The sequence below is a fragment of the Danio aesculapii genome, chromosome 8 (assembly GCF_903798145.1).
Source record: "Danio aesculapii chromosome 8, fDanAes4.1, whole genome shotgun sequence".
Classification (NCBI taxonomy): domain Eukaryota; kingdom Metazoa; phylum Chordata; class Actinopteri; order Cypriniformes; family Danionidae; genus Danio; species Danio aesculapii.
Window position 1 is genome coordinate 45,962,609 of NC_079442.1, and position 15,173 is coordinate 45,977,781.

The 15,173-nt window shown below is 32.4% G+C and overlaps 1 protein-coding gene across 4 annotated transcripts in view; it reads right to left on the minus strand.

Moving 5' to 3' along the window:
* The window catches only part of fgd1 (FYVE, RhoGEF and PH domain containing 1), a 106,175-nt gene that overhangs the window by 52,602 nt on the left and 38,400 nt on the right, over positions 1–15,173 (minus strand). For 2 of the 4 annotated variants that reach the window (XM_056464074.1, XM_056464073.1), the window contains exon 1: positions 3,394–3,771. The exons of the other annotated variants lie outside the window; for them this stretch is intronic. In XM_056464074.1, the coding sequence (XP_056320049.1) occupies positions 3,394–3,451 (58 nt within the window). In that variant the 5' untranslated portion in view covers positions 3,452–3,771. Of the gene's footprint in view, positions 1–3,393; positions 3,772–15,173 lie in introns of those variants that run through there. 4 annotated transcript variants of the gene reach the window in all.

The window sequence follows — 15,173 nt, forward strand, 5'->3', positions numbered from 1 at the left end:
CCTTTGGGCCGAAGTGACATTGAAAAGATTCACTTGCCATCAGAATGAGAATCTGGCTAACAATGACATAAACTCTGCATCATGTCATACAGTATATGATGTCTCTAAATTACATTGTTATGATGATAGCTTGATTTGGTAATACATTTTAGAATATAGCTGAACACTAGGTGAATAATCTTTAGATAATCATATCTTGGCTGTTTAATGCCACATATGTCAGTAATTTATGTTTTTAAATTTAATGTTGTCAAATAAAACAATCATGTGAAGAGTTCAGATGCAAAAACCTCTAAGTGCCATCGAAAATAAACATTTTTTACAGCCTCCTTTGTTTATGTTGTGTTGTTTCACTTTAAAGACCATGAAAATGACTTATCCTTTGCCGTAAAAGTGAAATTACTACACCTACACACAGGAGCCTGCTAAAGTTTTATTCTAAAATTAAACTTTTTATATGGCATTTAGAGGTTTTTGCAATTAAACTCTTCAAATATAGGCCTCAATGGTGTGTCATGAGTCATCATGACATGTAAAACAAGCAGCCAGTTGGTCAGAAGCACATGTAATGAAGCAAACTGCTTTAAACTACAGGTTTTAAAGGGATAGTTCAGCCAAAAATGAAAATTCCGTCATCATATACTCGTCCTCCACTTGTTTCAAACCAGTTTAAGTTTCACAAAAGAAGATATACTGACGAATATTGGAGAAAATAGCCACGCACAACAAAACCTACCTAAAGTATTTCAGATTTGTAAAAATGTAGACAGCAGCCTCTAGGAGATTTGATATATGAAATGTGCAACAAAACGTATCCAGAGAAATGTAGTTTATGTTTAACAGAAATGTAGGCTGAGGTGCGTTTTCCACTGAGCCTGGGATATATAAAATACTTTATATTATTTGTTTTTTATATTTGTCCATAATTTTCCCAAATGTAAGCATTTTTAAGATGTGAGTGGAGGTCTCATTTTTAAAGGTTGTAATACAGAGTTCACACATTAGCAATAAAAAAAGTTTATAATACATGCAAATTATTAAATTAAAATAAAATAAATAGCTATTTTTAAAGGTGCAGTGTGTAAGTTTGACACCCATTGGTTGAACTAGGTATTGCACGCCTGGTTCAAAACACACACGAGCAGATTACCAGATTGATGACACCATCAAAGGCTGATTTAAGTCGTGTTCTATATTAAAGCAACAGCATGCGATAGAAGAAATATTTTCCATATTAAAAGGGGTTTTTGTTCTAACCAACATTTGAAATTTATATTTTAGAAATGGCTTCAATTTCTTGTAGTTGAACAACAGAAAACTGAAAATAATCAGCTCAGGTACACCTCATGTGCTTTATTCAGTGTTAAATGCTAATAATGTGAGTTTGAATGCCATTTTACATGACATTTACTGCCATACTACTGAAAGCAGCAGCAGATAGTTCACCTCAGATCTTGAAAATAAAATAAATCATCTGAAATTGAACTTTAGAACTGTGACTCAAAACCAACACACATCAGTGATTCAGCATGTACGTTTAATAACGTTAAAGAGGTTTAATATGTATTAATTAGATTATAAACCTTACCATTTCGTTGGCGTGCAGTAAGTGCACTATTCTGTGCTTTTGAATGGCTGTTTTTAAATTTCGGTCAGGTTTCGTCTGGTGCAAACAGCCCAATTGCTTATCACTGCATATCTCGTCATGTAGTGTGTTTTTTAGGACATGGGGTTATAATGTAACCTGCCCATCTAATGTTTAAGTTTATAATATTTATATTATTTGCCAATTAATAACCACCTCATGTGGAATTCTGAATCTCTGTCTCATTTCGGGGCTGTTACTGTCCACCGGAGGTCGAATTTCGGTCACAGACGCATACTTTAAGAGCCTTTCTAACTGAATGAATCACACCAAGGAAACCATGGGTGCTGAATATAACTGACTAAACTTGAATTAAACGGGTTAAATGATCAAAATAAAGACGTTCCAGCATGTAACGTACATTTAAAAAGCAGAATACCTGACTTCAGCATTGTTTTTCAGATAAACAAGAATGTTCACATGTTTCTTAAATATCTGCAAACATATTATGGTATTTGTATGCTTTAGAAGAGTCAAAAACGTATGCCTAAATGAGCATAAGAGACTATGTTTAAAAATGCAAAGAAACTTAATTAATCCAAACTTATTGTGTATAATACAAAAAAGCTAATTACATTGCAAAGGCATATCAATTCCATGAACGTCACACGTTAAAAATGCTGGGTTGTGTTAATCCAATGTTGAATCAATTATGTACAAACCCAATGTTAGGTTAATTTTTTTAATTCAATTAAAATAAAACATTTTCAACCATTGTGTTTGTTCATATTTGACCCAGCGCTGAGTAAACACGATCCAGCATTTTTACAGCGTCTTCAGAGAAATTCTAGCAATGCAGAAAGTTTCACAAGATCCACTTGAACGTACTTCATTCATTTCCGAAATGCAGCAGTCCAAAGCAACGCCTCGCTGAAATGGATACTGTAGTCAGGCACACCCACTCAGTGGCGAGATGACAGATTTCTAGCATTGTTTTGACGTATCATACAGTGCCTTTTGATTTTTAAAATGACAGATTGTCAGCTCCTCAGACATGAAATGATGAAACCGACATTGCATTCATAACAACATGGAAACACAAACACCTACAGCTCACATTCTCTAATGATGGCAGGTGTATGCTGTCGCCGCATCATCTAATAACCTTCAAAAAGCCATGCACACTGCAAACCCAGGGGTTGGCTACAGCAATAGTAGTCCCCTGTAGACTCACACACACATATACACATTATCACACACACACACACACGCACGTCTACATGTCAGGCTGCGCTGCATGTCTCCTGCATCCGTGTGTCATCCAATGATGCACCAGCCTGCAAAATGTTGGTGAAGCACCGGCGTAATCCCACAGACGATTCAAAATTAGCATGCTAGTGTGATTTATCATATGCATTGGTGTGGATATCCATCATAGGTGCATGTGATTAATTTTACTCCATTGCATGTAAAAGCCCATCCCCCTCCACCATAAGGGAAGCAAAAAATCTGTGTAAAATCATCAAAGATTTACCCCAAAATACACATATTATGACAATGCACGCTAAAAATATCCCAACGCTAATTATTTATGAAACTAGAGCATTTGGTGAATACACCCACTTTACATACTGACACACTGAACTACTGAACATGCATGTATGATGGTGGTGTATAGACTCTATATGATGCTGCATTGAGTGAACGAGCATCCAATGTTGAATATTCTTATACAACAGAGCCATTTCATTGAATATGTCAGTTAAATATGTCTAGTGAATATGATATACAGGAAAAAGGGGTCTTACCACGAAGCACACTGGTTTTATCCATGTACATCGCGCAGCAAAATACGAAACCAGTCATTAAAATACAGAACGGGGAGACACAATCCACCCCAGTCGCTCAAGGACGAAATAAAAAAACAAATTAATGTGTTTAACGCTAAATTAATCGCAGTCCCCGTTGCTCCTCCGGTCCACCGGCGAACGATCTACTGCGCTTTCACGCGCATTTCCAGCGCCTTCACCACACAAACCCGCCTCAAAAAACAGCTTAACGACACAAATACGACTCCAAAACCAACATACTCGAGGTTTTTGCAGCGGTGGCCATGATGACACCGAAAATGCGGGTATAAAAAGGAAATAAAATACACCCTTGCACCCCCCGCCCCTCTCCGGCTGCCCTGACACACTCTCACGGGCGCGCGCACACACACATATACAGCAGCAGCAGGACCGGGTTCCTCCTCAGCTCTGTTTCCTTGACAACAGTTTAGAGGGTTTAGTTTGGACTGTGTGGATATTGTGACAGAGCTAATATTATCATTCAGCGCGAAAATGCTTCAATATGTGTGTTGGTGAATTCTGCATAGAGTATTTATTATTAAAAAAATCATGTTGTTTTTGACATATACTAAGTCATATTATATTTACATCCCGTTTTTTTTTTCATTTAGAATATGTGTTAATACAAGGTGACTTACAGTTTGTTCAAGGAATATGCTTTCATATGCATAGGATGTGTGATGTATAAAGGGAATGTATTAATATTTGTGTTCTCTGGATCTCATGACCTTGGCATGTCTGCTATTTAAAAATGGTTTTGACAATGCAGTATTGATTACAGATATTAATGACATTAATATGTATATTACTACAAATATTAATGTACCCCAAGGTAAATAAAAATTATATATTATATATACACAGCTGAAGTCAGAATTATTAGCCCCCTTTAAATCTTTTTTCCATAGTCTACAGAACAAACCATCATTATAAAATGACTTGCCTAGTTTTGCCTAATTACTCTAACTTGCCTAGTTAACCTAATTAACCTAGTTAAGCCTTTAAATGTCCCTTTAAGCTGTATAAAAGTGTCTTGAAAAATATCTAGTCAAATATTATTTACTGTCATCATGGCAAAGATAAAAGAAATCAGTTATAAGAAATTAGTTATCATAACTATAATGATTAAAAATGTGTTGAAAAAAAATCTTCTCTCCGTTAAACAGAAATTGTGGAAAAAAATAAACAGGGGGGCTAATAATTCTGACTTCAACTGATATAGAGAGAAAGAGAGAGAGAGAGAGTAATACTGTACTATATCTTATATAAAAAATATAAATGAAATCATAACTTAATTACATTACTAATAAAAGTACAACTAACTAGAAACAATATGTAATTATAGTATATAAATTATAAGTATATAATAAAAAAATACAACTAAAATAAAACTGAATATAGGCAATATTTAAATTGAAGTAAAAGCACATTTAAATATAGACCATTTCAATGAGGTCATGTCATTGGCCTATGAACATTTCCTGCTTGTTGTCGAACTATTTTATAACTTTAATAATAATTTTAAACCATATCTGCAGCTATAACTTCATACTCAAAAAGAAATAGGTTGATTTTAATACTGATAGTTGTGAAATGTGCTCAATTAAAAAGGTTTTGACAGATCGAGGGCCTGTGACTCAATGAATCACCATCTCAGTTTAACCACAGACGTGCTGCTGTGTAATTAAGATTCTCTTAAAAACAGGCTTCGCAAACGACTTACGACACTCAGTTTTCACACACGTGACTGATTTCAAGCAGAGATTGTAGACAATGAAGAGAAACTCATTATTAATAAACAACTGAAGGAAAGCCAGCCTTTTAGTATAATGAGCCATTTAACGTTTTGAATGTACATTAACTGACCCAGCCTGAACATCACAGCTTTAAACATGAATTAAGTAATATTTTGTAGCCATTATTATCATTGCTTTGTTGTAATATTATGTCTATAGTCATCTATGGAATCACAACCTTGATTTTTATTTTTGAAAATAATATGAAACACTTAATAATAATCATCATCATTATCTTTGTTTAATTTTATATGGACGTAAATGCTGCATAGTTTAAAGGTGAACATTGTATAGGACTATGAAAATGACAAACCTGAGCTGAAAATTCCAAAGAAGGTATTAAATATACTAGCAATAGAATCTTTTGTTTTATTAATTAAGTAGTTAATTCATTAATACAATAATAATATTACTATGATTAATGATCAGAAATGTTGAATACAAGATAATGGCTTAAAATGTTTGGAGATTTATGTCACATTTTAAAATGTCTTTAATTGATTGCATTAGATGAAAAAAATATTTTAAAATTTAACTAATTATAAAACCTTAAAATTAAAACAATAGAAATCTTCCATTAATTATACAATTATATAAAATAAGTTGTATATATTGAAAAAAAAATTAATAAATATTTTGCTTAAAAAGTGTACTTGTATAATTTCTTTAAACAAAAAGTATAAATAAACATTGAATGAATAAATATATAAATAAACATTGAATACATAGATAAATAAACACCAAATAAATAAATAAATAAACACCAAATAAATGAATAAATAAACACCAAATAAACAAATAAATAAACACCAAATAAATTAATAAATAAACAACAAATAAATTAATAAATAAACAACAAATAAATAAATAAACATTGAATAAATAAATATATAAATAAACATTGAATACATAGATAAATAAACACCAAATAAATGAATAAATAAAAACCAAATAAATAAATAAATAAACACCAAATAAATTAATAAATAAACAACAAATAAATAAATAAACATTGAATAAATAAATATATAAATAAACATTGAATACATAGATAAATAAACACCAAATAAATAAATAAATACCAAATAAATAAATAAACATTGAATAAATAAATATATAAATAAACATTGAATACATAGATAAATAAACACCAAATAAATAAATAAATAAACACCAAATAAATGAATAAATAAACACCAAATAAATAAATAAATAAATAAACACAAAATACATAAATAAATAAACACCAAATAAATGAATAAATAAACACCAAATAAATGAATAAATAAACACCAAATAAATAAATAAATAAACACCAAATAAATAAATAAATAAATAAACACAAAATACATAAATAAATAAACACCAAATAAATGAATAAATAAACACCAAATAAATGAATAAATAAACACCAAATAAATAAATAAATAAACACAAAATACATAAATAAATAAATAAACACCAAATAAATTAATAAATAAACACCAAATACATAAATAAATAAACACCAAATAAATAAATAAATAAACACCAAATAAATGAATAAATAAACACCAAATAAATGAATAAATAAACACCAAATAAATAAATAAATAAACACCAAATACATAAATGAATAAACACCAAGTAAATAAATAAACGCCAAATAAATAAATAAATAAATAAACACCAAATAAATAAATAAATAAATAAACACCAAATACATAAATAAATAAACACCAAATAAATAAATAAATAAATACCAAATAAATAAATAGATAAACACCAAATAAATAAATAATAAATAAATAACAAACAAATAAATAAATAAATAAATAAATAAATAAATAAATAAATAAATAAATAAATAAATAAATAAATAAATAAATAAATAAATAAATAAACTTTAAAAATAAATAAAGGCCAAAGTCTTAGAGTTCAAGTTGAGGGTTTGTGAAATGCTTGATGCCGGACGTGCAGTAAAGTAAATAAGCACAGTGACTTCGCAAATGCTTCTGGTGTTGACATAAACCACTGCAAAATCATCCATCCAGATGGGTTTCAAGCCGGATTAATGTTTTGTTCAGGACATCGAGCAGAGCCTGAGAACAGAATAATGAAGTCTGAAGCAGAATATAAAAGTGTGTCACACCAATTTCACTGCAGCGATGACATCAGGTCCAGAAACCGGCTGACCTCTGAGGCCTGACCTGAAAGCTTTTATACACAGTTTCCCTCCAGACGAGACACTGCATGATACAGTCATGACCATAACCTGGCTTTGAACTGTTCTGAGGTCCAAGAATTTGACAATATTATTGGTGACAAATGCACCTCAGTGGCTTTGGTGCATTTCTCACAACACTATTTACATTTGCACAACAGTTAATGCATTTCTCTAAACAATTAGTACAAACTGCAAAACCTAGTTGATAACCTGCGAAAGCGTGTCACTTGCTCAAAATGGAGAGCTCTTTCCTCAAAAGCAAGTATTGATGTCAATGAAAGTGTCAGTGTCATCAAGAGGAAAAGTCCTGACACCATTGTTTATGAACAAGATGGTCAAATGGCTTTGTCATGTTTTCATTTTGACAGCTTACTTATTTTTTCTATTGCAATAAAGTCAGATTTTGGTGACACTTCCTGAAAATGCTCAAGACAGCACTATATACTATTTGTACAGCCATTTGAAAACTACAGTAAAGTTAGACATCACTGCATTTAGTGAGGTATCTGAGTACAAGACACTGAATATATGTTTCACATTTTACAGCATTTGCTCTTTGCAATTCTAATTTATTCACAGCATTGTGCAAAAGAATAAACACCCCCTTATTTACAACAAACATAAACTTCCTTTGGGTAGAGCTGTGCACAACTGTAAACAATAGTGCAGTCCATATTGGAACTGAACCTACAACATACACAGGTCTGTAAATCATTCATGAAATTGTTCAATTTAGAAGACATTTTCAGGGGAAAAAAAAGATTAAAGTTTTTTTTATAAAATTTGTTTGCATATTTTGACAACTAGTTCAACATTTGTGTATGTAATGACTCAAGTAATGAAATGAGGACTATTCGTTTTATAGGGAATGACTATTCAGCATTCACAAGTTTAGTTCATTTTGACTGACATGACATAAGCAAATGAGAATGTTATAAACAGCAGAGAGTTGAATGAAAGCAGTTGATGCATGTCCTGAAGCATTTGCAATTTGTTGGAAGGAATGAGAAACTGCTACTATGATGTGCACAAATGACTAATTATTTAGAGAAATGCATTAACTGTTGTGCAAATGTAAATAGTGCTGTGAGAAATGCACCAAAGCCACTGAGAAAAACTGTAAATTGGTCTAGACAGACAGACAGATACAGTGCATCCGGAGAGTATTCATAGCGCTTCATTTTATGCAAATTTTTTTATGTTACAGCCTTATTCCAAAATGGATTAAATTAATTGATTTCCTCAAAATTCTACACACAATACCCAATAATGACAATGTGAAAAAAGATTGTTTTTTAATTATTGCAAATTTATTACAATTAAAAAAATCTGAAAAATCAGATGTACATCAGTATTCACAGCCTTTGCTCAATACTTTGTTGATGCACCTTTGGCAGCAATTACAGCATTGACAGCATGACTCAAGTCTTTTTGAATATGATGCCACAAGCTTGGCACAACTGTCTTTGGGAATTTTTGCCCGTTCCTCTTTGCAGTACCTCTCAAGCTCTATCTGGTTGGATGGGAAGCGAAGGTGTACAGCCATTTTCAGATCTCTCCAGAGATGTTCAATAGGATTTAGGTCTGGGCTCTGGTTGGGCCAGTCAAGGACATTCACTGAGTTGTTGTGAAGCCACTCCATTGATATTTTGGCAGTGTGCTTTGGGTCATTGTCCTGCTGGAAGATAAACCGTCGCCCCAGTCTGAGGTCAAGAGCACTTTTAAGCAGGTTTTCATTCAGGATGTCTCTGTATATTGCTACATTCATCTTTCCCCTCTATCCTAGCTAGTCTTCCAGTTTCTGCTGCTGAAAAACATCCCCACAGCATGATGCTGCCACCACCATGCTTCACTGTAGGGATGGTATTAGCCTGGTGATGAGCGGTGGTTTTCTCCAAACGTAACACCTGGCATTCACTCCAAAGAGTTCAATTTTAGTCTCATCAGACCAGAGAACTGTGCTTCTTATGGTCTGAGAGTCCTTTTTTTTGGCAAATTCCAGGTAAGGAGTGGCTTCTGTCTGGCCACTCTACCGTACAGGCCTGATGGGTGGATTGCTGCACAGATGATTGTCCTTCTGTAAGGTTCTCCTCTCTCCACAGAAGAACGCTGGAGCTCAGACAGAGTGATCATCGGGTTATTGATCACCTTCCTGACTAAGGCCCTTCCCCCCGATCACTCAGCTTAGATGGCCGGCCAGCTCTATAATCAGTCCTGGTGGTTCCAAACATCTTCCAATTATGGCTGATGGAGGCCACTGTGCTCATTGGAACTTTAAAAGCAGCAGAAATTTTTCTGTAACCTTCCCCAGCCCTGTGCCTCGAGACAATCCTGTCTCGGAGGACTATAGACAATTCCTTTGTCTTCATGCTTGATTTGTGCTTTGACATGCACTGTCAACCCTGGGACCTTATATAGACAGGTGTATGCCTTTTCAAATCATGGCCAATCAGCTGAATTTACCACAGGTGAACTCCAATTTAACTGCTGAAACATCTCATGAATGATCAGTGGAAACAGAATGTACCTGAGCTCAATTTAGAGCTTACCGGCAAAGGCTGAGAATACTAATGTACATGTGAATTTTCAGCTTTTTTATTTTTAGGAAATATTGAATTTAATCTATTTTGGAATAAGGCTGTAACATAAAAAAATGTAGAAAATGGGAAGCACTATGAATACAGTACTTTCCAGATGGATGGATAGATAGATAGACAGACAGACAGACAGACAGACAGACAGACAGACAGACAGACAGACAGACAGACAGACAGACAGACAGACAGACAGACAGACAGACAGACAGACAGACAGACAGACAGACAGACAGACAGACAGACAGATAGATAGATAGATAGATAGATAGATAGATAGATAGATAGATAGATAGATAGATAGATAGATAGATAGATAGATTTTGATCCATTTTCTTTTACATTAAACCGAATTTCTCCCAAAAATCTGTAAACAATAACATACTTCCATCCTTCCTTACCTTTTGCTGTAATAATTTTTAATAATAAGCATTGGTGTATGAACAATAATTAAGAACTTATGCTTAATAGAGGTTTATGAACTTTATCATGGCTTAGTAAATGGTTAGTAAACTACTAAACTTTGGCTGCATCCGAAACCACCTACTGCTCAGTAGGTACTGCATTTGAATTTAAACGTACTACTCGGCAATTAGAAAAGTATGTTCTATACAGTATAAATGTAAGAAATATGAACGGAATTCGGAAACGTACAACACCCGGCATTTTGTCATGGTCACGTGACCTACCTCAGGATGCGTCGCTTCACTCCCATTCATGAATTCTCTCCCGGGGCATCATGGCATGCGCATTTCAGAATCTCGCCGGAAGTAGTAAGTCCGAAGTTTTCGAATTCTATGAATTCGGACATACTGATTTCAGCATGCTATATATTATGGAAATATGCGGTTTCGGACGCAACCTTAGTCTTTGTCCTGACCAGTGTTTTCATTTCTGTTCAGTTCTACAGATCTGTTATACCACATTTATTATTAATATGTTACTGTTTTGATGTTAGACAGTTTTCTTCTACAGATGATATCATGATGACCATTGCATTTGTCATAATGAATGTGGTCTCCTCAGCAAAATAACTGTCATTTTGTGAATTTGCTACCCATCAGCTTAAATGCTGATGCAGGGTTGCCAGATATTGCTAAGAGAAAAAAACAAAAGCAAACCCTGTAAAATTCAAAATGCATGTAAAATTTTCTATTTTCTAAGTCTTTCCACTTTATTGAAGGTCTAATTACTTTAATTTGAAAAAAAAAAAACATGACAATTATTATAAGATCTGGCAACATGGGCATCCACTGTGTAAAACGTTTGCTGGATAAGTTGATGGTTCATTCTGCTGTGGCGACCCCTGATGAATAAAGGGACTAAGCCGAAGGAAAATGAATGAATGAACTTTAAACTTTATTTTTGAACATGAAAAATTTACAGACGGCATCTGGACCTTAGTGACCTCATATCTGAATATGGGTCTGTTTAGTGACGCTGAATATCCCAGCTGTATAAAGGTCTGAATAATCCTCTCGTAAAGAGAAAGAATTGAGATTATGGTGACACTGGGTTTGCCCCATATCAGATTTTCCTCACCCCAGACAGGTCAGCGGTACACACGCGCTCTCTCGCTCTCTCTCTCTCTTACACACTGGCACAGGCTGTATGCTTTAAATGGAGAGATTTACCCCCCTGATTTCCCTAGAGAGAAGGCCATCTGCCTACTGTCAGCCTGCCCATTATTGAGCTGTTGACACACAGAGCGCATGCGCACACACACACATACACAGCACAGGCCAGAGACTCACGTGTGCACTTACACAGCAAGAAGAGCATTAAAACATGACAGCACTGATTTATACATGCATGTGATTTACAAATGTGTATCATAATCATCTGCGATAAAATATGATAACATTACAGTTACAATCAAAGAAAGGAAAAGGAAAAAAGGCAAAGCACATATACATATATACATATATATATATATATATATATATATATATATATATATATATATATATATATATATATATATATATATATATATATATAATATTTCTATATAATCGTTGATGAGGAAATATTTATAATTTTCATAGATTTTTTATGAATATACTTTTACATATTTTAATGAGAACTAAATTAAAATTTTTTTTTTTTACTTTTTTTTTACTTTTTTAATCATTAAATACTACAATAGTAAAAATAATTATAATAGTTCAACCATTTTAAAACACAAACAAATCAAAAAATAAAGTAACTAGAGGAATGAATGATTGAATAAAATGACCACATACAGTTTTTTAAAATCTAAAATAATAGTAGATAAATAAATCATTTCAAACTATTTTTTAACAATAGTTACTTAAAATGCTAAAACAACACCTCAGGAAAAACATAAATAAATGTCAATGAATGAATAAATAAATGGACGAAAGAAAGAAAGAAAGAAAGAAAGAAAGAAAGAAAGAAAGAAAGAAAGAAAGAAAGAAAGAAAGAAAGAAAGAAGAAAGAAAAGAAAGAAAGAAAGAAAGAAAGAAAGAAAGAAAGAAAGAAAGAAAGAAAGAAAGAAAAAACTAACTAGAGAATGAATGAATGAATAAACTAACAAATGAATAAATTAATGAATGAACGAATGAACGAACGAATAAAAAACTAACAAATGAATGAAGGAATGAAAGAAAAAAAACTAACTAGAGAATGAATGAATGAATAAACTAACAAATGAATAAATTAATGAATAAAAAACTAACAAATGAATGAAGGAATGAAAGAAAAAAAAACTAACTAGAGAATGAATGAATGAATAAACTAACAAATTAATGAATGAACAAACAAACTAACTAACTAACAAATGAATGAATAAATAAACTAACAAAAACTTGCAGATGAATAAATGAATGAAAGAAAAAACTAACTAGAGGATGAATGAATGAACAAACTACAAGTGAATGAATGCATAAATGAATGAATGAATGAATGAATGAATGAACGAAGGACTGAATGAAAGAAAAAACTAGAGAATGAACGAATGAATAAACTAACAAATGAATGAATGATTGAATGAAATAACCAATGAACGAAATAGCAAATGAATAAACTAACAAATGAATGAATGATTAAATGAATGAATGGAAGAAAAATCTAACCAGCAAATGTTTAAATTAATGAATGAATGAATGAAAGAAAGAGCTAACTAGAGAATGAATGAATGAATGAATGAATGAATGAATGAATGAATGAATGAATGAATGAATGAATAATCTAACAAATGAAAAAACTGATGAACAAACTAACAAATGAAAAAATGAATGAATGAACTAACAAATGAATGAATGAACGAACAAACAAACTAACAAACAAACGAATGAATGAACGAACAAACACTCAAATGAATTAATAAATTACTAAACTAACAAATGAATGAATGAATAAATGAAAGAAAAAAATGTAACTAGAGAATGAATGAATAAACAAATGAATGAATGAACAAACTAACAAATGAATGAATGAACGAACAAATGAACAAACAAACAAAAGAATGAACTAACGAATGAATGAACTAACTAACTAACGAATGAATGATTTAACGAATAAATGAAAAACTAATGAATGAATGAATGAATGAATGAATGAATGAATGAATGAATGAATGAATGAACAAAAGAGTGAATGAACAAACATATGAACAAATGAACTATTAAGTACAAATGTGGCCACTGGGAAAACAAAGAAACAAAACTAAAACAACAACAATATAACAGATAGACAAACAAATAAATAGTAAATAGATCAATATTAACAGCCTATTTCCCATCACACAATCTGAATCTGAATGATCAAGCAGCAGAAATTATAGGACAAGTTACATCACAATATGTGACCTTTAATCACACAAATGGTAACTTCACTGACCCTGATTACAATATATATATGTGTATATACGATCAAAAGTCCAGTAATAACCCACAGTAACACTCTACTGTTTTTCCAGAGAGCATTTTAATAAGTCCCATAAAGGGTTAATCCTTAGGTTGATGGATTTATTTCAATCGCATAAGCTATAATAACAATAATAGTGATGCTTGCCTAAAAAACAGCATTAATAATAGCACAGCAGCACTGTGGGTATATTACTAAGACAACCATGTATAAATTGGCAGTATTAAATTATTAATATCATCTCCAGCGGGTGTATTTGTCCTCTTGTGTTTACCTCAAGGCCATAAAACCCAAGAGCAGCCCGTAGGGATGAATATAGTGGAGTTAGGAGAGGAGTTCACTGGTCTTTTGTTAGTAACAGAAGGGATGAGCTGTAAGGGTTAATAGAGTTGACCTTCACTCTCTGCATTTTAACAGGCCTCTGCACAAACACCGCTCAGTATAATTAACTACACAGCGCATACAATCAATGAAAAGCAGCACATAGTACTTCATAGTAAACATATTATGTTTTACAGACAATAATCTGCGCAAGATGCATTAAATTTTATGGAAATAGCAGGGATAAAACTTTATGATGATAAGATTACAGGTTCAAATAAATACAATTGATTTAAATTTCCTATTTATGTAACTACCCGTTGGTTATGTATGACCTTATTATTCAGCAACTGTTACTGTTTTAGTTTGGGAAGGTCATTTTTGAGAAAAAGACACCGATATAGCTTCGGAAAACTGTTGCTATCTTCATCAAATTTAAAATATAAACTCATGAGTCACTGAGGCATATTTTTTCTAGGTCATTACAATAATGTTTTCCTGTTTTGTATATGGAAAAACAAATACTGAACACAATAAAAAAAAAATTCTCATTAATCATAATGTATAATTTTTGAGTCATAGTAAAGCTCAAAGTGTCTTCTTTCCAATGATGCCTAATTTATGTTTATAGCTCACTGGGGTCAAGAACTGTTACTATTTAAATTTAGGTAGGTGTAAAAGGTGCTGGCTAACAGGTTAAGGTTATGGCAATCTTTTGTTATTTCTACAATTTACAAAGGGTGTATAATTAGCATGGACAGAGGGGACTTGTCCCCACTATGCATGGGACGATAATCATTTTCAAGGTATACCGTGGTTTGGAAAAAGTCAAGGTTTTAAAACCGTCAAAATTTTCTGCTATACAGGTCCATAGGGTATGTGTACGACTTTATTCATGTTTTTTTTAGGACAACAGCGTCTCCAGCAGGA